We start from the raw sequence: 24166 nt of genomic DNA on the forward strand, positions 1-24166 counted from the left end.
ATTAGCCATCAAAAGCCACCGTTAGTCATGCTAGCTAAAGGAAAATCTAGTGTTCTAAAGCTATATAGCAGGGATGAAGAACCTGCAGCCAGACAGACTTTTTTTGGACTACAGTTCCCATAATCCCTGACTATTGGCCATGCTGGTTGGGGCTGATGGGAGTTGGAACCCAACAGCATCTGGACAGGCCACAGGTTCCGATTAAAGCTTTGAGTGGACCAGATGTTGGAAATGAGGACTATAGGAAAGTGATCACTGCCATATCCTTCTGGTGTGTTTTTCAGGGTGATTGAATATATTTATGTAAAATGTTAGTTACGTACTTTTACATAGGTTTTTTTTCTTTAAAGTGATGAATCCAGCTGAGTTCAACGAAGCTCCTTCCTAAGCAAGCATAAATAAGGAATCAGGGAACCCAGTCCCAGCAACGAGCCCCAGTAAGTACAGGCCAGCCTCAGGATTTGGTTTCTTTTTCTTGTTTAAATTGTTCTTTTATTGATTTTGTAAAATTAAAAACAATAAAAAAATATTTGCATAGACTTACAAACTTGGTTGCATGTGAACATTCAGCAATAAAGTAAAACAGTTGCAACAATTATCATTTTTTTTTACTTGTGGACTGACATGAGAGAGAACGAATGCCAGAGCATCATATTATGATGTACAACGTAGTAGTAGTAGTAGTAGTAGTAGTAGTAGTAGTAGTAGTAATAATAATAATAATAATAATACGCAACCCTTCTGGTTGGGTTGCCCCAGCCACTCTGGGCGACTTCCAACACGCATAAAAACATAATAAAACGTCAAACATTAAAAAAACTTCCGGATACAGATCAAATTTGGATTGGTGAGCACGGGCAAATAATAATTGTTAATATTTTGCGTCCCTTTTATGTTTATTCCTCTCAGCGGGTGAGGGGGCTCCTCCCGCCACACAGGGGGGGAAAAGGAGCCGGGGTTCCCTCTTGGCGGACTCCGATCCTTCCTCTCCTTGTTCAGCTAAACCGGAAGTGGGCGTTCTAGCCGCCACTACTCGTTCTTCGGATATGGACGTGTGAGCTTCCGTTCCCGTCCTCCTTTCGCTCTCGCTCTCCCGCTCTCTCTCTCTCTCTCCTTTCTCTCTCCCTTCCCGGCTCTCCGGCCGTTGATCGCCTGCAACAAGGAAGCCAAGATGGCGGCGGCGGGAGGAGGAGAGTGCGACGTGATTATGGCGCCCGCGGCGGCGAACCTGGCGGCGCCTTCTCACCCTGAAGGGTCGGCGATGTTGAGCGACGAGGACGCGGGGACGCGCAGGTAAGAGCCTCCGCCCGAGGGCCCCCTCCAGGCACACTCCCCGCACGGGTCCTCCCGTCCCCTCGAGGGGGGGCAGACCCATGGAGGGGGGAGGGGTGGGCTAGGGGAGAATGCGGCGAGGGGCGGGGCCTGCACTGCAGGTGAGGGAAGGGGAAGTAAGTGGGGGTTGGGGGTGCGCGCGAGACGAGAGATGCATTGTCCTCAGCTGTGCCCCCAAAGGACCGTAGGATAAAGCCAATTAATTGTGTGTATCCCCTGTAGGTGTCGCTGGACTACAACTCTCATCATCCCTAGATGGCCAAAGGGTGATGGGAGCTGTAGTCCATCAACAGCCTGGGGGGTGGGGGACAAGATTGAGAGAGGCTGGTCTGTGTAGACACGTGTGCTGCTTCTGAAATGCCAGGTGCTGGGAGGGTGAATTATGTGGGGGGGGGCCTACCCCTAAAGAGTCTGCCTTGCAAGGAGAAGGTCCCCGGTTCAGTCCCCGCTGGCATCTCCAGGTTGGGCTGGTGAGAGGCTTCCTGGGCTGAAACCCCGGAGAGATGCTTCCTGCCAGTGTAGACAGTACTGTGCAAGATGGCCCAGTGGTTCTGACTTGGTATAAGGCAGCTTATTATGTTACTAGAAGGCACAGCTGTCAACCCCCGGATTTGAAGATAAGGAAATCCTATTGTGCTGTCAGCTGTCAACTCCCGGATATGAAAGTAAGGGCGCTGAATAAGGGAATTTCCCGCACAAAATTGGAAAGTTGACAGAACTGCTAGAAGGTTCCTCCTTTAATTGCCCACTTATTAGGCTTCATTGAAGCCTCTTAACTGCACACCGTGAGGAATAGCTTGTTTTGCAAGAGGGGTCCTTGGTCCCGTACAGTAAAGTGATATTTGAGGGTTTTAAAGTGTGTATGTGTGAGGGTTTAACAGTAGGATATAATCTCCAAAAGAGCCCAAGGCTCAGCCCAGGAGTCTTCATCCTCTTTTGAGCCTGACGTGTGCGCTTAAGGCAGAGTTCAGTGGGCCTTGTTCCCTAACGAAGTCCTTGAAATGCTTCACATACCTTCACAAGCCAGGGATACTTGGCATATGACCCGGTATTGCCGTAGTGTAACTATTTGTTTGCTTCATTTTTATTTGTTAAATTTATGTCCCACCTTTCCGCAAAATGATGCTCAAGGCAGCTAATGGTGCTCATAGTGGCTAAAGGTTTTAGAAGAGTTGGGGTTAGGGATTGTGGCGGCGTACGCATCATATGCTTAAAACACATACACACCACTGCAGCTGTAAAGAATCCAGGGGACTGAGGGGTGGTGGGAATTGTAGTTCTATTAGGGGTAAACTACAGTTCCCAGGATTCTTTGGGAGAAGTCATGTGCTTTTGACAGTGTGATGAGTGCAGCACAGGGCGCCCTCTTGGGTTGGGGATGGATCAAAGCTGTTCTTCCTGTGGAAAGTTGCCATACAACTTATATAAATGGGGATGAACACCATATTGGTGATTCTGGTTGGTTTGTATTCGTTCACTTATTGCAGAGAACTAATCGGGGTTCCAGTTTGAAATATTTGGTAGGACGCTGCATTTCCACATCTTGTTGATAAAAGTTACAAGTCTGGTGTTAAGTGGAAGCAATCAATAGTTTTACAAAAGTGACTTAGAAGTTTGCTTCAATAGAAATTAGGATTTGACCTTCCACTCATTCCTCACTTATAAGCCTGGTTGGCTTATAGCCAGGTCTGTTCTCTGGGGAGAAAAATAAATATTTTAAACGTAGCTTGTGGCTAAATCAGTGACCAGTCCAGAGGTGTATGGTGAAAACTGATTGCCCTTGAGTCGTGGTTTGCGGGGAGTTTCGGATAACAATTCAAGAACTTGTGATATGTTCTCTGTGAGGGAATAGCTAGATCTCAAACTTTGCATCAGGTGCAGGAAACCTTTGGCCCTCCAGATGTTGCTGAGTTACAACTCTCATCATACCTGGCCTTTGGGTGGGTTTGCAGGGGTGGTGGGAGTTGTCATTCAGCAACATCTGGACGGCCCAAAGCTCCCAAGTTCAATCAGTGGTATCTCCCAAGTAAGACTGATGGGGGTAGCAAGTATCTGAAATGCTGGAGAGCAACTGCCTTTCAGTGTAAAGTAGACAAGAATAAGCTACATAGACTAGTCATCTGATTAAGTATAGTAGCAACTTCCTGGGTAAATACTGGAGCGGTGACCTTGTCTGACTGAATGAGCAGGGAGATGTAACAAAAGGGGGGACGGACATTTCTGGCTGCATAACTTAACTGAATGAGATTTTTGTGGGGAAAGGAAATGTCACGTGTTACTTTGGACATTTTTCCTGCCCTACGGTCTTGGGGTGTGTCACAGTTATTACAGTAATGAGAGATGGGGAACAGTTAATTTAGCTGTCCTGCTCCTAATTTGACTCTCAGCACTTGTGATTAACCATTTTGCAAAAGGTAAACAATGTGGTTTTTCCTTAAGGGAGTCCTGGTAAAATGGGTTAGACTCGAGTGAGAAAGAGTGATGTGCCCTTGGTGAGCTCATGGCTTAGGTGGGGTTTGAATGTTAGCTTCCCATAGGCAAAGCCAAGGCTGATTCTCCAAAAGTAGCAGCGGCTAGTAAACCACCCCCACCCCAGTCACATGGAGTACCATATGGTCTCTTGTTGCCCCCCCCCCACAGGTCCAGAGGAGATGTCTGGAAGCAATGGGCTGTCTTTAAAGAAGTTGTCCTCTCCCTGCGCGCGCACAGACACACACACACACACACCGCTTCCGAGATTTGCAGGGCACAGGGATAGAAGAGGGTGAAGAAGTCCCATCCACTGTGCAGGTGGAAGTTCTTGTGCTAACAGAACAACTTTGTTGGGTGCTACCCAATGGCTTTGCCATTGAACTTGCTAACAGTTCACTTTGGCATACCAGGGCATGAGGGAGATGTCACTGTTTTATGGTATAGCAGGAGATGCTCTGTGGTTGCTTGGAAGCTTATTAGGGGTTTATTTAATGAGAAGAGTATTAACTGCAGAAAACACTGAACTGCTTCCCTGTCATTATTTTATGTGCGGATGCAAGACAGCATTCAACAATACTCCTGTTTAAACAAAGCAAAACTGTCACCAAGTAGACCTTGCCAGTGCCCTACATATGCTATCTGCTTCCCCAAATACATTCTCCAATCCTGTTGTTCAGCAGGTAACTCAGTATAGAAAGGGTTCCCTGAAACTTGAAAACCACAGCAGTACAACATAGCTTGGGTGATCCTGCTTACAGTTGCAAAGGATGATATTATGAATGGCTGAGGGTCACATTAGGTTATTAATACCTCTGGAATTCCCTGCAAATGCTCATTGGAAAAGCCAATATTGTAAGCAAGTTCAAAAAAGGACAAGGTGGTAGGGCTTCTTTCCCAGAATTTGGTAGGATGCTCAATGTATCCAGCCTAACACCCGTTCCTAATAGTTGTGATTTAAACAGACTGGGATTGGGAGCAGAGGTCTCCCAAGGATCATCTAGACCGGCCCCCTTCAATGCAGGAATCTCAGCTAAAGCATCCATAGCAATGGCCATCCATCCTCTGCTAAAAACTTCCAAGGAAGGAGAGTCCCACTCCTCATGGGAGTCTATTCCACTCTTGAACATCTCCTAGTTTCAGAAGTCTTGCTGTTATACTTTGAGAACCATGGGAGAAGAACAGAACCACTTTTAATCTAGGCAGCACTGTGGGATGCTTGAATGTTTGTGGAAGAGTGCAGAAGAGGGAGAGAAGTAACTTGGGGAAGCTGACTTACAGAGCATGTTATTGGCATGGCATCTTGGCAGAGATGGCCCAAGCAATAAATAGTCAGTGTCAAAGTTATAAAAATACACGGGAGTCAAAGAGATGACAAATATTGTCCATTGACCTTATTTCCAAGTCACCCTGAAGATGAAGTTCACTGCAGGGCATGGAACACAAATACTGTAGCTTGGAAGTTACCCACTCATTGTATTTTGCCCTTGGGTGGTGGCTCCAAGAAGGTCCTTGGAGTGTATATCAGAACTGAATCAAGAATGAGACTTCTCTCTTGAGTAGTCTTTAGTCTCCAGCATGCCTTGGAGACTGGGGCAACTCCCCAAGAGACAGCATGCAAGTTGACAAGGAAGCTAGAAATGTGTTCATCACCATTGATGTGGAAATTTCCAGGCATAACTTGGGACTCTGAAAAAACCTGGATGGTTATTTTTGTTTGTTTGTTTGTTTACAGTTCCTGGCTGCTTAGATAGATAGATAGATAGATAGATAGATAGATAGATAGATAGATAGATAGATATTTTTGGACATTCCCAATGTAATTCTAAAACTCACCATGGAATTTGCTTTACCTGCATTCAGAGGTAAAATTACTCTTGCCTTAGTATTGCTGCAGTGGGATAATTCCACCAGAATAACTGCAGGTGTTGAGAGGCATTATTTATTTTAAAGCATTTTTAACTCTGCTCTTCTTCCCAAAAGTCTCACAGAGTGGCCTGCACGTTATTTGTGATATCCACCAACTAATCTGCTGGGTTCTCAGAGACTTTTAACAGGGAATACATTGCATGTTTGACCGGATTCCTTTAGGAAAGTGAGCTGTGTTTTTTGTTCAAATCAAAATGTGGGTTCTAAAGGGCCAGATGATAGATAACATGGCTAACTTTGTGGCCCAGAGGTAGGTCTCCTGCAGCATTAAACTATCCCCTACTTGCTTTCCCTTTTAAGTCAGAAATTAACAAATGTAATCCAGAACACAAGAACAAGTGAGTTATGTTGCAGAAACACATTTGGACTCTGCTCATGAAGCCTGTCCCTATCCCTCATGACTTTCTGAGGGTCTTTTCACATGTTACAAGGAAAGGCATGCCTGTTCTCTCCATGGTGCCATAGCAACTCCATAGAAGGTGTGAAGGGAAAGTTTATGTCTGAAAGCACAGGGTGATAGCACTGCCATGGATCCATGATTACTTGAGGAATATCATGGAAGCGTCCCTCTGCTGTGTCTTGTTATGAGGCCACGGTGTCTGGTATTCTGGAGCTCTTAACGAGAAGAGGAATAGTTATCAAGATTAGCTGTGGGCGTAGCTTTGTGCAGTGGTGCCTCAGTTCTCAAACAAAATCCATTCTGGAAGCTTGTTTGGCTTCCGAAATGTTCAAAAATTGAGGCACAGCTTCCCATGGGTTGCAAGAGCTTCTTGCATTCAGCAGAAGCTGCGTCTCGCCTTCGGGTTCCAGAAAACGTTCGGAAACGGAAGAATTTACTTCCGGGTTTTTGGCGTTCAAGAACTGAAATGTACGACAACGGAGGTGTTCAGGAGCCGAGATTCCACGGTATATTTAAATGGTAAAGCAGCATAACTATGAAGACATAATGCCTATTTTCTTAAATACAGTAACCCTGCAACTTACGTACAGGTTACGTTCCAGGGATTGTGCCCACAGCCAAAATGGTTTCATTCGAAGGCGAGTGGAGTTGCCAGAGTAATTTTTCCTGGAACCCCATCCCCTTTCTGCCCCCTTCATTTTTATTTTTTGATTTGCCATGTATGAGCTTTAAGGCTTTCTTGATAGAAGAGAACTGTTCTTGTTCTCTGCTTTGAGAGCGCCCTATCCAAGAATTCTCTCTGGCCAGACCTATTTAGAGCATGAGGACTCAGCAGCTCCTTGAGTCTCTCATAGTTCCTGGATATTTGGCAGCTAACTAGTTTCCAGGAAAACGAAACCAAAGGCTGCTGAATTCCTAGGGAGGCAATGCGGTGGTGTGCTGCAGGCAAAGTGATCTGTGGCGCAACCTTAACAGGAAAGAGAATCTCAATGGTGTGGTTTTGAGGTTGCAGTTTGTCAATAGCGGCTTTCCCAGTTCCTTTCCTGCCCGTGTGTATACGAAAGAAATCTGCAGAATGAAAGGCAAGCCATCTGGCTCAGTGCCTGCTTTTTGAACACCTTGCTGGAGTAGGCAGACTGCTGTTTTCCATGTTAAACACTAGAGGGCACCAGCGCACAGATGGATATTTTTTCTCATGCCACAATGTGTGTTTTTTGGCCTGCCATCCTACAAGTCAGATCTGGAGCAGGCACAAAAATCATCTCTGGGCAGCCCCTACCTTCAGTCCCAGCCTCCCATATTTAATTTCCTCATTTTGCAATTATTCAATTTCCCTGCACATTAGGTTGTATCTCCCTGTTCACGGAGTGCTGCAGGAAGAGAGAAACAGCTACTGCATGCCCGTGGTGCTTGCTAGATGCAAAAGGATAATTTTGTGAGCCACAGCCTGAAAGAAGAAGGGGGAAACTTTAAGGTAAATAGGATGTGTTAGGCCCCAGGCATGAAAAAACATGGAATCCCTGTTACTGCTTCATACCTGGTCTTAAGTTGAATTTTGTCTGTGGAAAAGCTGGTCAGACTTTTTCCTGTTTTCTCAGGAAACTCAACGCTTTCCATATAGATCTTTTGGCATGAGAGCTTCTCCTGCACATCTGCTGCAGGATTCTAGCACATTGCAGAAAAATATGCAATACATTCTAGACCTCACACTTGGTTCATGCAGGTTCACCAACCAAACCCGTTGCTCTGCTTGAACTGAAAGTGTGGCCTGGATCATAATCTAGCATTCTCCTGCAGTTGCACATTGTAAGAAAGGATTAGTGGTGGGCAAGCTGTCCATTTTAGGAGCTTGTCCACTCTTAGTGATCTCATTGCCATCTGTAGAATGCCAGTTCTACACAGTTTGAAAGTCACATATCTGGGACACCTAAAAACTCTGCTGAGTGAATGGCAACTTACATAAATTGTCCCACATATGCATATATTTTGCATATGCTGCATGATCTATTCCAGGGGTGGCCAACTCCCAAGAGACTGCGATCTACTCACAGAGTTGAAAACTGGCAGTGATCTACCCCCTTTTTTGGTTAAAGTTGTTGAGCTTTTGTTTAGGAAGGAAAGCCCTGTTTTGGGGTTGTTCCGGGTAAAAGTTGTAGAGCTTTTTTTTGGGGGGAAACAAAACTTGTAGAGCTTCTTTGGGGGAGCCAGTGATCTACCACAGACATCCAGTGATCTACCAGTAGATCACGATCTACCTGTTGGACACGCCTGATCTATTCTGCTGAGGCCCTGGGCAGTGGAAATACTGCTCACCCCGACCAGGATGAGTATGTACTCATAAGGGAATTGTAGAAATGGAATGGACCACGAGGTTCCCTTAGTCCAACACCTACCATGTGGGAATCTTTTGCCCTACGTGGGGCTCAAACCCACAACCCTGAGATTTAGAGTCTCATGCTCTACCGATCTGAGCTACTCTCACGATATGTCTTCTTCAGTGGTATTTCTGTTTAGTGGGCATTGAGAGTCTTTCCTCAGCTTTGATTGAGCTATTAACTTGGAAGCCATGGAAAACAGAGTGAGGATGTCATTCCGTCCACTTCCTTTTTTGACCTTTCAGGTCTTGCACTTTTTGCTGCTGCGTTTTTTAGATTTACCGCAGCCCTAGGGACTAGGTACTGAATATTTCCGGTATTTTAATCAAAGTGGGATATCCCTGGGGGCCTCTCTCCTTGCAGGTGGAACCTGCAAGGCGCATTTTTTTCCAGCTTTTCAAATAGATATAATAAATAATAATTGGATTCAGTTGGATTCAGTTGCTTATCAGCTCTTTGTCCCTGAAATGGCCTGTTGGGGTTTTTTATCTTGGTTTGCTGTTCCATCTGGCTGCGAGCGGCCGAGTTTCACACCTGCTTCAGTACAGTGGTACCTTGCAAGACAAATGCCCTGCAAGACGAATTTTTCACAAGATGAATGAGTCTTGCGATCTGAAGGTGACTCGCAAGATGAATTCGTTTTGCGAAAAATTCGTCTTGCGAATCGCGGTTTCCCATAGGAATGCATTGAAATTTAATTAATGTGTTCCTATGGGGGGGGAGAAATTTCAATGCATTGCTATGGGAAACCGTGATTCGCAAGATGAATTTTTCGCAAAACGAAATGAGTCGTGGAACGAATTAAATTCGTCTTGCAAGGCACCACTGTACTGTGAAAGTTTGCTGGAGTGTGGTACTCGAGAGGTATGCACATCTTAGTCCTTCCTGGCACAGCTGTGCAATGCCTAGGACCTTGGCAGTGGTGGGTGGTTCCTTTTTTAGATGCTTATTGTAACTCCGTCCCCCACCCCCAGGGTTCACCAGAGAGGGACGCCAACTCCTCGCCCAACAATGAGACCCATTCATAGAACTGGATTGTATTTTTAGCCGAGCCAGATTCTTTCTCCAGCTTTAAAAGTAGCAAATGGGGGAACGCAGCCTACATCAGTGCGGGCCTTGCAGAATGACCTCATTCAGGCTTTGGCATCTGTTCGGAGCAGAAACAATCACTCATGATATCAGGAGATCAGAATTTCCCCCCTTGTTGTGGTGGTAGGAGTAGTTCGTAAACAAGTGCAGGGCTCACTTCTGAAATATATCTGGTGTGTGCGTTCCCCACATTGATGAAACATGGTGGACCTCAGTAGCTGTAGCTTTGGTGTGCGAGCTGTGAGCTTCTGTTGATTTGTCTGCTTCAGATCCTTCAAAAAAGACTAGTGCATTTTGCTCCCCCCCCCCCCGTCCGCTAGGCTTCCTTGGTGCAAAAGGCTGTATATCTCTTCTAGCAAAGCAACAGAGCTAGACTGCTAATAGAGCAGTCAAAGCGAAACCCTCTTTGTAGTGTTCAGTACTTGTTGCAGGGACTTTTGCTGTTTCTCAGAAGCTTACTGGAGATTTTTAATGAGAACATCGGTAAAGGTAAAGGTAAAGGGACCCCTGACCATTAGGTCCAGTCGTGACCGACTCTGGGGTTGCGCGCTAATCTCACGTTATTGGCTGAGGGAGCCGGCGTGCAGCTTCCAGGTCATGTGGCCAGCATGACAAAGCCGCTTCTACTTGCACTTTGACATGCTTTCGAACTGCTAGCTTGGCAGGAGCTGGGACCGAGCAACGGGAGCTCACCCCGTCGCAGGGATTCAAACCGCCGACCTTCTGATCAGCAAGTCCTAGGCTCTGTGGTTTAACCCACAGCGCCACCCGCGTCCCACAGCTTGCCTGCCATTATTAATCCTAGGGCTTGCTGATCAAAAGGTCAGCGGTTCGAATCCCTGTGGCGGGGTGAGCTTCCGTTGCTTGGTCCCAGCTCCTGCCAACCTAGCAGTTCGAAAGCACGTCAAAGTGCAAGTAGATAAATAGGAACCGCTACAGCGGGAAGGTAAACGGCATTTCCATGTGCTGCTCTGGTTCGCCAGAAGTGGCTTTGTCACGCTGGCCACATGACCTGGAAACTATACGCCGGCTCCCTCGGCCAATAATGCGAGATGAGCGCGCAACCCCAGAGTCGGTCACGACTGGACCTAATGGTCAGGGGTCCCTTTACTTTTACCTTTACCTAACTGCAGGATATTTTAAGGAGCGTTCTAGAGCAAATATGTATAGGGCAGATTCACAGAGCCCCACATGCTTGGCCTAGGGCCCTGCATGAATTGATTATACATCCAGAACAGGACCCAGAATCCTGTTTAATAAAGTGGCATTAAGCCACAGTAGCCCATTTCATCAGACACAATGAGAAACTGGTGGATCTTAACCAGGCTTCACATTCCAAAGCCAGGGCCCAACAATTAATCAACAGCATAAGCAAAAATATATTACCGTAAGATACCATGCATCACCCTTTAATGCACAAATTAAATATGAGTTATTACAAAGCTATCTAATACTGTACTTCATTTATTAATAAACAAGAATGAAGGAGTTCAGAATCCACTTGGACTGTTCTTAGTGCAGCCCATACAATGACCTTAAGAAAATTCTTAATCTAATATAATAAAACCAGTTCCATTCTCTGAATTATTCTTTGAATATACTTATTATTTATTATATCTATTTTCTTTTTGAGTAATCAACTTCCAGCCATTTAATACTTCTGTAATTTCCCCCCTCCTTCATTCCTGCAGTTGGCTTTATTACTTCTAATTGTCCCCAAAGTTTCCTTACCCAATCCTTTAAATTACAGTGGACCCTCTGGATATGAACTTAATTCATCTTGGGGCTCTGTACTTACCCCAAAAAGTCTGTATCCAGAGGCACCGCTTCTGCGCATGTGGGTGGCGCAATAGAACACTTCTGCACATGCGCGCACAGCGAAACCTGGAAGTATACACTTCTGGGATTGCCACATTCGCAACCCGAAATTACCTAACTCGAGGTACCACTTTATCTTTCCATTCTCTAACATGAGCAGTTATATAAATTACAAAAATTTACATGGCCCAGGTCCAATAAGTAGATTGTATTTTCTCTTTCACATATTTTGGCAATGAAAATAACTATTTATTTGAGAACATTGGCAACTGTGACCCACTACAGCTTTTCCTTACTACAGTCCCACAACAAATAGATTAAATCCCCTTTATCTCTATTGCCGTGTCAACATTTGCCGCCCTGCCCCCCAGAAAAATCACCCTTTAGGGACTCCCAAAGAGTCTGGTGGCACCAAAGGCCCATCTTAATACTGTACAGCTTTTTTATATATAAATAGTAGCAATCGAGAGGGTGGCACCTTTACCAAACAGGAAATTTAACACTGCTTTACCACATATCCTGGTTCCATTTTTTTCCCTATAGTGGCCACACTCATTGCCTTCTAATCCTAGTACAGTCGTACCTCTTGTTGTGTTTGCTTCACGTTGCGGCTTTTCAGGTTGCGAACGCGTCAAACCTGGAAGTGTATTCTTCCGGGTTTCGGTTTCGCCACGCGCGCAGAATGCGCAGAAGCATTTCTATGTGCTTCGTACATGCGCAGAAGTGCTCTATCGCGCTCCCTGCTTGCGCAGAAGCGTCGCTCTAGTGGCGGACTTTTCAGGGTGCGAACAGCACCCCGGAACAGATCGTGTCCACAACGAGAGGTACTATTGTAGTATCTGTTAAATTCTAGAGAACTTTTTATTCTTTAGCAATACATTTCAAAATATATATGACCTTTAATGCATATACAGTGGTGCCTCGCAAGACGAATTTAATTCGTTCCGCGAGTCAATTCATTTTGCGAAAAATTTGTCTTGCAAATCGCAGTTTCCCATAGCAATGCATTGAAATTTCTTTCTTTCTTTTTTTTTTGCCCATAGGGATGCATTAATTAAATTTCAATGCATTCCTATGGGAAACCGCGATTCGCAAGATGATTTTTCGTAAAACGAATTAATCATGCGAGTCACCTTCAGATCGCAAGACTCATTCGTCTTGCGAAAAATTCATCTTGCAGGGCATTCGTCCTGCGAGGTACCACTTTATCTTCCCTTTCTATTTAAATAAGCTTTTATCTGAATAAATGGGGGAAAGACTCAGCTGGCATTGCAGTTTCCATACTGCTTGTTCACATGTGGATCTGGGCCTAATCTTGATATAAATCTAACCTGCTGAACAAACTAGTTTTATTGTGGAAAAATGTCTGGGATATGAAGTGGGACCAGTCCATTAATTATGACATAGGGGGATTTTTTGGTTGTTTTTTAAAAGCACCTTCAGGAAAATATAAGCAGTTGCTGTTACTCCTTTGGCAGTCACCTGGATAGGGTGTCCAGAATTTCAGGGTTTGTTTGTGTGTGTGTTTTTTTTTAAAAAAAAGTCCAACTGTAGTTCTTCTTCATGTGCAGAAAGGTTTCAAGAGATGGTATCAGTATCTCTTTAAAGAGGCTATGAACCTGAAAACGGTGGGGAAGGTTTGAGTGGGTGGAGCAGGAAACACGTCTTGCGATTTCTACATTGGGGCAGTTGTCCATTTCTCTTGCCCTTGTACATGCCCACCTGCAGTCCATAATGGGACAGACTCCCAGCACAGGTTTACCACGTCACCTGCTATTTGTAAGAACTAGGCCTAAACCTCCTAATATTCCAACCAGACTCACGGGTGTGGTTCTGACAAAATAAGCTACAGTGAGCCTTGGGCTCACATCTGTTGCCCTCTCCTCTCCCATTTCGTGCCTGTGAGGAGGAAGTTAGGAGCTTTTGCTCTTGACTTCAAACAAGCCACAGTTCTGTTTGACGGTCCAGACCTGATGAACGGTGGTTTGTTCTACATTCTTTTTAGTGAGAACAAGTCATATGTTTCTGATCCAGGCTTGTTCTGAAACCATGTTCCAGTGTGTTGATGTGGGGAACTGACTTTGCTTTTCAAGCCAGAAGAGAATGATTCCAGTCTCCTCTGTTAAGTGAGCCCAACACCCATCCACAGTGGGAAATCCTGGTTTCAAATTATGTCTTAATGTGGACCTTGTTTTCTCATGCCTACCTACAACAAATACTGTATTTTACACTCCATAAGACACACCTGACCATAGGACACACCTAGTTTTTAGAGGAGACAAACAAGAAATTTCTTAATTGTCCTAGGCATAGCAGCCAACTCCTAGACGCCTAGATGCCTTTGCCCCCCATTAAACATTTGAAGAAATCGTCCGTCCCCCCCATGTTGATGGGCATTGTCATTCATATAGTGTGCATGCACTTTGTCTTGAGATCAATTGCAGCGGTTCTCAACCTGTGGGTCCCTAGATGTTGTTGGACTACAACTCTCACCATCCCTGAGCTCTGGCCTTGCTAGCTAGGGGCGATGGGAGTTGTAGTTCAACAACATCTGGGGACCCACAGGTTGAGAAAGGGCTGATACGGTATGTATTTGATACGGTTTGAATATTTTATTCAAGTTGGAAGAGGGACGGAGGGAAGGAAAGAAGGAAGGGGTAAGAGAGGAAGAGAGAGGGAAGCAGCCTGAGAGCCGGTTTCCTGTTGCACGCGGCTCTGGCTCTGGCCTTCGCTCCATAGGACGCACTGACTTTTCCCCTCCCTTTTTGGGAGGGAAAATGTGCGTCTTATGGAGTGAAAAATATGGTAACGGCAAATTTTTTAAAAAGTGAAAATGGGGTGGGTTTTTTTTGAACTCTCAAAATTGTACTTTGACTGCCCCAAACCTGTTGAATTGCCTGTGCCACTCCTCTTAAACCACTATATTATGTATAAGCAAGGGGCGAATCAGGGCCATGGTTAGCTGCTTGAGCCAAATTTGATTGGCTGCAGTAAATGTGAGCTGCACATGTCATGGCTTTCACCCGCCCCTGAGCCCCCTGGGGAGATGAGATGTCCTTGGCTTCTATTGTATTGGCAGAACGGATGAACCATGCCATTCTAGTGAGAACACCCTTGGGGGAAGGGAGTCCAGAGAGGGTGGCCAGTGTTGGGGCCAGAATGAGGTTAAAACCATGTTAACACGCCCCAAGACAACTCTCTTATTGTTTCGCTCTTTTCTCCAAGGGGCTGTCCTAACATAGCTGGCATTGTCCACTCCAGAGTGCCTTTCTCTTGCCTCTTGCCTGGGAGTAGTGAAGAGGTGGCACTCTGCTGAAGAGATCTGCTTAAAGCTATCTCTCCATTATGGTTTGGGTCCGCTTTGCAGCTATTACTTGATTAGCCGATTGAAAACATTCTGGTCAACTAAAAATATTGCCCGTGAATATGTCAATTTGGGCCATTGCAAGAACATAAGAGACTTACTGTATAAGGCAGGGGGTGAAGCTAGTAGCCACCCCTTCACTTTTTGTCGTCTGAAATTAGCATTCACTGGCATATTTTCTTTCAAAGTGGGAGGTTCTTTATAACAATCAGGAGTAATAATCACACAGGCCATTTTGTTCAGGTCTTCACAGTAGAAACAAAGGTACAGATATAATTTCCTGTTTCACAGTAGAAACAAAGGTACAGGTATAATTTCCTGATTCATTAACCACATGCAAACCTACACAGCCTTAAAACCCCAGGTGGGAAACCTGTGGCCCATGGGCCTAATTAGGGCCCCCCCCTGCTTCCTCATTTGGCCCACCAGGCCATTTCCCCTGGCCAGGGCCACCTCTAACCCGATGTCATATGATGTCAGGTGTGAGACAGGTAGAAGAGTTTGGATTTGATATCCCGCTTTATCACTACCCGAAGGAGTCTCAAAGCGACTAACATTCTCCTTTCCCTTCCTCCCCCACAACAAACACTCTGTGAGGTGAGTGGGGCTGAGAGACTTCAGAGAAGTGTGACTAGCCCAAGGTCACCCAGCAGCTGCATGTGGAGGAGCGGAGACGCGAACCCGGTTCCCCAGATTAGGAGTCTACCGCTCTTAACCACTACACCACACTGGCTCTGTGGTGCGGTTACAAATGAGGAACAATCGAGAGACTTACTCAGCTTGCATAGTTAACACATGAATTCCTCAAACAGCGCCAATGGTGGCCACAGTTTGTGCTAACCAGATCTCCCTCTTAACCAGGATCTGAAACTCACTTTGAACCATGGTTAGGGCAGAGGTGAGCGGACAGTGGGGAGCATGACTAATTGCATGCCAGCCACTTGACCTCAGTTTGAAACATGACAGGCCACACACAGCTTCTGTATGGCCTCTTAAAATCATTCTCAGCCATGTAACCTTGGTGATGGTCTAGCATTAAGAGAAACCGTGCCCAGTTCCTTACGAACAACAGCTTTGGGTGGGCTTCCTGCTTCTGGGAGGAGTCTCCGCCATTAGCTCCATGGTTAGCTGATTGCGTAACCATCTATCCCGGGGTTTCCCAGAGTGGTTGATATTGGGGTCGGTGGGACTTTGCAGGATGTGAATAAAGACCCGGGGTTCAAAAAGAGCCTAGGGTGGAAAAGATGCTTAAGTGGTATAGTATGAAAAAATATATTGGGAACTATGAGTCTCTAAAACAAAAGGCACAACAGGCATTTGCAGAGTGCACATCCCTTGCCAATGAGGAACCTGTATTTAATCATATGATTCCTCAGTATAACATAATATATTCCTTATTATTTACATGTTGTGAGTCCTAGCAATGGAGACTTAGTAATAAATGCTGCTTATATACTGGTATTCTTCATTTCATTTACATTCCTAAGAATTTGGACTGGGGTTGATGACAACTTCAGAAGCTCATCAGGGGGGTCAATTAACTCAGGACATTTGTAAGCCCTGCTGTGTCCTGTTGTCTTGCCTATGCTGGATCCTGTGCCTCTTCTTGGTTGTGATAGCTTGTTTCTTTTCAGAGATGCAGAGTCCTTCAAGGAGCAAGGAAATGCCTTTTATGCCAAGAAGGACTACAATGAAGCGTACAACTACTACACAAAAGCGATAGGTGAGGACAGAGAGAGAGAGAATGGCTTTCTTGGTTTGTTAATTGGAGAATTGGTACAACTTGCCTGTGGGTGTATTTGGTGCTGGTCACAAGGGCCTTGATTTCCTTCGTCCGAAAGCTCGCTCTTCAGCTCTGATTTGGGGAGGCAATAGTCATAGTCAACAACAGAATTCCACAGTTAGATCCAACATCCTGGGTGCAGAGATCCTTGCAACACCTGTGTAATAGCAAGGTTTCTCTTGCACACCAAGCAACACTGTGATTCTCAATATCTTAGTTGAACCATATTTGTGTAAGCAAGCTGTCACATACCTGACAGTGTCACATGCAGAAATGTAAAAACATCAAAGTCCCGAGAATCTCAGCCTTACAAACTATATTCTAAAAAGTTGCTAAACATGGTTTTTGAGGCAGCTTGAAAAACATGCTAGTAGTATTGGGCTGAAATGTCAGAGTGGATCTTTCCTGGGTCTTCGTCCCACCCCGCCCCAATTTTTGCTCTCTGAACTTTCCTTAACTTTCCTGCTGATTCTAACCTCTGTTCTCTCCACTTGCCCCATTTCTTTTCTGTTCTTTCCTCGTTGTTTATATACCCAGAGCAAAGGCACAAACATTGAAATGAATGGTTTCTACTAAGTGCCATTTTGCTGGGAGTGGGGAGAGAAAAAAATCTATTGGGGGCTGGTGGTGAGGGTTGGCACAAGATCTAAAAAATTAACCTTTTAATTTTTCTCAAACTTTAATTATTAAAGAATAATAAAGTGCAAACAAAACCAGAGACCTCTGAATTTCATTAGGGATTCAGAATTTAGCTTAGCGGTGAATGGTGTTTGCTTTCTGCTTCCATCTCATTGAAAGGGCAAGGATTTGGGGGCAGGGTAAGGTGGGGATTTCTACCCTGTCTTTGCTGTACTTAACACTTCTACTCCATGTCCTCCAGATGCATGCCCCAACAATGCCAGCTACTATGGGAACCGAGCTGCCACGCTCATGATGCTGGGCAGATTCCGGGAGGCCCTGGGGGATGCCCAGCAGTCCGTCAGGATGGACGACAGCTTTTTGCGGGTATGGCAAGACTGTATCAGCATATAGCACCAATCCGTTTCCAGGCCCAATTCAGAGTGCTGGCTTTGACATATATAGCCTTAAACGGCTCAGGACCACAGCAAGGACTGCCTCCTCCCATATGAGTCTATCTAGACCCTGCAATTATCATCTGAGGCCCTTCTTCGTGTCCCTTCTCTGTGAGAGGTCTGGAGGACGGCAAAGCAAGAACAGGGCCTTTTCTGCAGTGGCTCCCCGTTTGCGGAATGCTCTCCCCAGGGAGGCTCGCCTGGCATCATCATTTTATATCTTTAGGCAAAAGGCGAAAACTTTCCTCTATAACCAGGCTTTTGGCCTTTAACTATCTGTGGCTTTTTAGAAGTGGGTGGGATGTTTCTGATGTACCATATATTCCAGCGTGCAAGGTGACTGGGCGTATAAGACGACCCCCAAATTTTCGAGTTAAAATATAGAATTTGGGATATACTCTATATTTTAACTCGAAAATGTCTGCAGCGGTTTCTGGTGCCGCGCTGCCCATATCCAAAATGTCCGCAGCGCCAGAAATCGCTTCTGAACATGTGCGGGCATGCTCAGAAGCGATTTCTGGCGCTGCTCGGCGAGTCCCCGGTTTAGCGCAGCCCGCGGGGGACTTGCCGAGCGGGCAGTACCCGGCGTATAAGACGACCCCCAAATTTTGAGGCGATTTTTAAAAAGTCGTCTTATATGCCGGAATATATGGTAGTTCTCTTTCCTCTTGGTTTTAATGTATCTATGTGGGTTTTACTGTCTGTCTTTTAAACTGACTTTGGTTGCCGTGGGCAGGATTAAAAAACCGACAAATTTAATAAATGATGAAAATAATATGTGCAATGATCCACATTGACACTGCATGCTGTCGAGATTCTGCCAGTCACCACCTCCTCTCCATTCTCAGGGACACCTACGGGAGGGCAAATGCCACCTATCTCTGGGCAACGCCATGGCTGCCAGCCGCTGCTTCCAACGAGTTTTAGAACTGGATCATAAAAACGCACAAGCTCAGCAAGAGGTATGGTTTTCTCGGGTCTGAGTTTGCCTGAAGAGAGGGACACTCATCTGGCAGAACTAGGGTGGTTGTCCCGAATCGACAACCTTGGCTTGCTTGTATCTGATAGCATCTAAGGGTGCCTTAGCTTGATTCTTAAATATAGAGATTCTCAGGATACTATAAGGTCAGTATTTGTGGAATTCAGGATATGCAGAAAAGCAGCCTGCAATCTTGTTCTTCATCAGGGGGGGGCGGGGCGGGGTTACAAATACTTTGAATAAAAATAAATAAAACCTTAGAATTATTTGCTGCATAGGCTGTTAGCAATGGAAACTGACAGTGTCCTGGCTTTCCCTTGCAGCTGAACAATGCCAGAACTGTTCTAGAGTACGAGAAAATTGCCGAAATTGACTTTGAGAAACGGGATTTCCGAAAGGTACGAACGAAGCAGCCTTGCGGTCGACCGACCACCACCTTATCCGCACGACAATGCGGTCTGGGAATGAGTTGGGGAAAGGGTTGGTTCCCTCCTCACCGCCCCAGGACTGAAAGGTCTAGGGTTGTTTCTGGTTACTCAAGGGAACTGGAATCCAGTCTTCCTCGAATGGCTCTTGCTTGTCCCCGTGTGCCCCCTGCTCATGCTCAGAGTACATCTTAACACAGAATAACTTTGCCCCTCCGACCCCGGTGCTAAGGCCTCCGTATATCCCGGTGAATTCCTAGCTCACTTGTCTCCTAATGGCCGAGAGCAGCTGGCTCGCCGGGGACAATCTCAAGTTTGTCTTAAGGAAGAACTCTGCCTTGTCTGAGACTCGAGCCAGCTCTCCCCAGGCTTCTCTGTCCCTTGGGCAGCGTCAAACGTGCCCTTTGTTTCTGGAGGAGGAGCACCTCCTTCCCATGGCCTCCCATCATTTGGAGAGTCGTGGCGCTTCCCGCTGCCCCCAGCAGTGATGTCACCTATGGGAAGGGGCGGGGGGGGGAGCCGAAAACCCAGCTGAGCCTCAGGGCCAAACAATGGTCCCCTTCTTGTACAGCTGTCACTTCTCTGGAGCAGCAAGAGAGCCCGTGAAGTCACTCATTGAGGCCTGGAGCTTGACTTAGCCATTTGTCACGGTAGCTTCATCCCGCCCTCCCTTGTCTTAGCACTCTGGGCCTCTTGGGTTAGTCTGATTGCTGTTGCAGTGGGGCTGTTCCCCCCCCTTTTCAGGAATGCTTCTTCTTGTTACCTCGAAACGCGAGTGTGCACAGAGTAGACGGGACCGCATCTTAAATGCAGATCTGCCCCCAATCGAAAAGTTAGTGGGTTACCGAGGGGGGGGGGGAGTCCTATAGCAGACAAATGAGGAGCTCAGAGATCTGCAGCTTCCGCATCTACTCTTAACCTGTTTTTCTTCAGCCGGGTTCTGCTGCTGGAAGAAAATAACCTCTGAGGACAGACTGCGGGGCAGTAACCCCACAGGCACAGAGGAGAGTGCAGCATCTGCTGCCCATCTATTTCTTTTGCACATAAAATAGAACAGGGTCCCCAAACTAAGGCCCGGGGGGCCAGATGCGGCCCAATCGCCTTCTAAATCCGACCCGCGGACAGTCCAGGGAATCAGCATGTTTTTACATGAGTAGAATGTGTCCTTTTATTTAAAATGCATCTCTGGGTTATTTGTGGGGCCTGCCTGGTGTTTTTAAATGAGTAGAATGTGTCCTTTTATTTAAACTGCATCTCTGGGTTATTTGTGGGGCATAGGAATTCGTTCATTTTTTTCCTCCAAAATATAGTCCGGCCCCCCACAAGGTCTGAAGGACAGTGGACCGGCCCCCTGCTGAAAAAGTTTGCTGACCCCTGAAGAACCAACAGCAATTTTTTTCTCTGAGTGTTTGGAGCAGGTAGAGTTGGAAGAGACCACAAGGGCCATCCAGTCCAACCCCCTGCCAAGCAGATCTGGGTTACCTTTGCAGTGAGAATAAGCTAGTGTGTTCTGCGTTCCATCAAGCGCCTTAGAGGCATGCCAGATTGGTGCTCCACCCGAAGGACTAGGTTCACTTTTCCTCCAATTTGCCCAGAACACAGCACATGGGGGCTGTTCTAGGTTACTCAAGTCCCTTGATCTCCTGACAGGCATGGAACTGACTCCTGTACTTCCCTGTTCTCACTGTTTTTCCACCCCACCCCCCTCCAGGTCGTCTTCTGCATGGATCGTGCTCTGGAATTTGCCCCCGCTTGCCACCGGTTCAAAATCCTCAAAGCAGAATGCTTAGCATTGCTGGGTCGCTACCCTGAAGCACAGTCTGTGGCCAGGTGGGAACTGCAACCGCTAGAAACAGGCTGGGTGGGGAAATTCCATGTGCTGTGTAGGGATGGGGGAGGAATTTGTCAACCTCAGGTTCCAAAGTGGAGTTCCCTGATCCGATCTGGGCAGAGCAGAACCTGGACTTCAGAATCCACATTCCCATGGATTCCTTTGAAAAGCAGAACTATCAAACAGAGATAATCCAGCTGCCCACTGCCTGAGGCAAGCCAGCATGTGGGGCTCTTTGCTGTCACACACTCTTCATGCAATAAAAGTAACAATGGGACTTGGTGTTTTCTTGCTCTCGTGGTGAAATGCATGGAGATTGCTGGGGGCAGCCATGTTTTTCCCCTGAGAGTGATGGAACATCATCAAGTCTCATTGCTCCTTGGGGGGACTTCCTGCCACTTGTATTAAAAGCTCACGACAGCAACAAGCCCTGCATGCTAGCTGGTCCAGGCTGTGGGCAGTTGGATGACTGGGTTATTGAACTTTTAAAAAAGGCAATAAAAAGCTTTTGCAAGAACACAGGCAGCACAGCAGCCCTCAGACCGCTTTCTGAGTACTTTTTTTAACCAGAGTTTCTGCATGGATTTAAAAATATTTCCCCCTTTTTTAAAAAAAACCTGCACAGAAATTGGATTTGGTCCCATCTCCATGCAGAACAGACGGACCAGACTTTAATTGGTCTGTCCATCCCTAATCTTGTGTAGCCTGATTTGATTATCAGACGGGTAAGTGAGCAGGTTTTGCTGGTGCTTTTCCTCCTGTAATGTTCCTGCTGCTTGCCTAAGTGGTTCCGTTCTCAGGAAGTCGCAAAATTTGGCTTCCCAGTGTTGAGGGATTTTTTTCCTTTTTATTGCAAGTCAGAGTTACCTTGCCAATATCTTTTTATTTGGTGGTGTTGGAGCCTCTGGCTCTGATTTACTAAATTTCCCTAATGCCAGAGGGGATGGGGCAGACAGAAGAACCTCTGGATAGTTGGGACTTGGGTGATGGAGTGGTCCAGAGGAATGAGGGGAAGGAAGGACCAGTAGTAAGAGCCTCGGAGGAGGAGAAAAACTCAGATTGGCCTGAAGGTGTTGGTGTGAAATAGCTGGCCACGTCCTTGTCTCTCAGGAGTGTTGGTTCCTCTGTTGAGGGGTAGTGACGTGACCAGGGTGGATTTGATTTAAATCAAATCGATTTAAATCACTAGTCAGTACGACCTGATTTAAATCATTTTTTTTACAGAAAGACTCATTCTTGCTGGTATAATCTTAATATTTACAACCAGAGGAAGTTACAGGCTTTTTTCCTGCAAGACCAATTGCAGTCGTTAACAGTCATCAACAGGTTTACCACTCCTATCAGCCAATCACCCATTCCCACCACCCTTCTGAGTAACACCCCTCCCCACCCTCTGACTATACATAAGGGTCTGATGACTTCTGTTTCAGTGTATCTGAAGAAGTGCGCTTCACACGAAAGCTCATACCTATGACAAACTTAGTTGGTCTCTAAGGTGCTACTGGAAGGAATTTTTTATTTTGTTTTAACCAGAGGAAGGTTTCATTTTTGGAATTAAAAAAAAATCAAAGTAGTATTTACAGTTATATCAAAAATTACTGATTTGTTTATACTATTAGAAATAATATAGACAGATAATTATGAAACTATTGTGAGTTTTAATAAGTTTGTATTTGGACAACTTTTCTGCTGTACTTTATTGGAAGGAGAAAAATAATCATTTCCTTAATAACAATTTAAACAATTCATTTAACTAAAGCAATAACATTATAGCATATGTATCCATGTTTGTTAACTGATGTGATTAAACAAATTTTAAAAATCCGCACACACACAAACCTAAGACTGAGCTTTAGCACACACGAAAAACTTAAAGGAAATCCTTATTTCCTGATTAATAGCCTTTGGACTATAATGTAACTTAAACCAGAAACTATCTTTAGAAAGATTTTCCTCCCAAAGCATATTGGGTTTTTTTTAATCTGATTTTTTTATTAAAAAAAATCCAGTTTAAATAAAAAAATCCAATTTTTTATTATTATTTTTTAATCATTTATTTTTATCCACCCTGGATGTGACCAGCTCTCCTTTGGTGACCAACAGTTCTGTGACTTTGCCTTTGTCTCTGTGCTTAGCGACATCTTGCGAATAGACTCCACAAACGCTGATGCCCTGTACGTCCGAGGGCTGTGCCTTTACTACGAAGACTGCATTGAGAAGGCTGTGCAGTTCTTCATCCAGGCACTCAAAATGGCTCCCGACCACGAGAAGGCCTGCCTTGCCTGTCGCGTGAGTATGAAAGGAAGCAGCCAGGCAGGCTTTTGCTTTTGACGGGCCTGCGGGCGATGGAGGGGGCGGGTTGGCCTTCACCTATGCTTAGAGGGAACAGCGACAGGTGGCATTCAGGAACAAGGGCAAGCGTTGTCCTGCTAGTTCCTTTCTAGAGAGGAAGTTGGAAGATACCTTTCTGAGGTATCCAAAGAAGGGTTTAAGATCACCAAGTCTGTGTGCATTTCACACCAAACCGTGCTGCTAGGCAACTTCAATTCTGCACCAAGAAAGGCTGAATTCTGCAAGCTGTATGAATTATGCAGGCTGAGTAAACTTCCATATTTTTTTGCTCATGGTGCATAATTTATTCTGCACATTTTACTACCTTTCATAATTCTGTATTTGCAAACCATGGGGAGTTGGTCAGGGACGCTGAAGCCTGACCTCCATACCTTGAGAATCTTATTCAGGCGCCTCTGGCTATTGAGTTTTCAGCAGGTGTTTTCCATATGCTTTCAAGCATATATTCACAACCAGTAAATGGCCAGAAGCTGAGTTTCTTGGCACCTGCATTATGCCCTTTTGTTGTGCAAACATCTAGTCCTGGCCCTATTGTGGTAATGCTCGTGAACCTTGCTCGTGAACCTTGGGTAGCAAGTGATGGATTTGGCTACTTAACTGATGATAAGAATGCAAATTCTGTGGGCACATAACGTCAGCAGGCAGTCCTATCCCAGCTATGAATTAATTGTTAGTGGAGCCACAGTACAGAGCAAGTCACATTGTTTTGTGTGCTGTTGGCATCATACTGATCTTTGCTGTGCTTGGATTTTAAAAGGGCTGCAATGTTTTGCCAGTTAAACAGCGTAGAATTAAAATCTTCAGATCAGTTTAAAAGGGTGCCTCACAGCTGTTGTGCAGTTGGGAGCCTTAACTACTACTACTACTACTACTTATTATTATTATTATTATTATTAAACACAATTTCACACATTTATTTTTTGCAGCAAAAAAATTGATTGCACAAA

At 45.5% G+C, this 24166-nt stretch overlaps 1 protein-coding gene across 1 annotated transcript in view; it reads left to right on the forward strand.

The window, feature by feature from the left end:
- Positions 1 to 1016: 1016 nt before the first annotated feature.
- Positions 1017 to 24166, forward strand: part of DNAJC7 (DnaJ heat shock protein family (Hsp40) member C7) — a 34222-nt gene continuing 11072 nt past the window's right edge. The window contains exons 1-7 of the mRNA XM_060282080.1: positions 1017 to 1293; positions 16411 to 16499; positions 17440 to 17564; positions 18481 to 18594; positions 18935 to 19009; positions 20748 to 20866; positions 23003 to 23192. Coding sequence (XP_060138063.1) covers positions 1172 to 1293; positions 16411 to 16499; positions 17440 to 17564; positions 18481 to 18594; positions 18935 to 19009; positions 20748 to 20866; positions 23003 to 23192 — 834 coding nt within the window. The 5' untranslated portion in view covers positions 1017 to 1171. The remainder of the gene's footprint in view (positions 1294 to 16410; positions 16500 to 17439; positions 17565 to 18480; positions 18595 to 18934; positions 19010 to 20747; positions 20867 to 23002; positions 23193 to 24166) is intronic.

This window comes from Zootoca vivipara, chromosome 13 (assembly GCF_963506605.1).
Source record: "Zootoca vivipara chromosome 13, rZooViv1.1, whole genome shotgun sequence".
Lineage (NCBI taxonomy): Eukaryota > Metazoa > Chordata > Lepidosauria > Squamata > Lacertidae > Zootoca > Zootoca vivipara.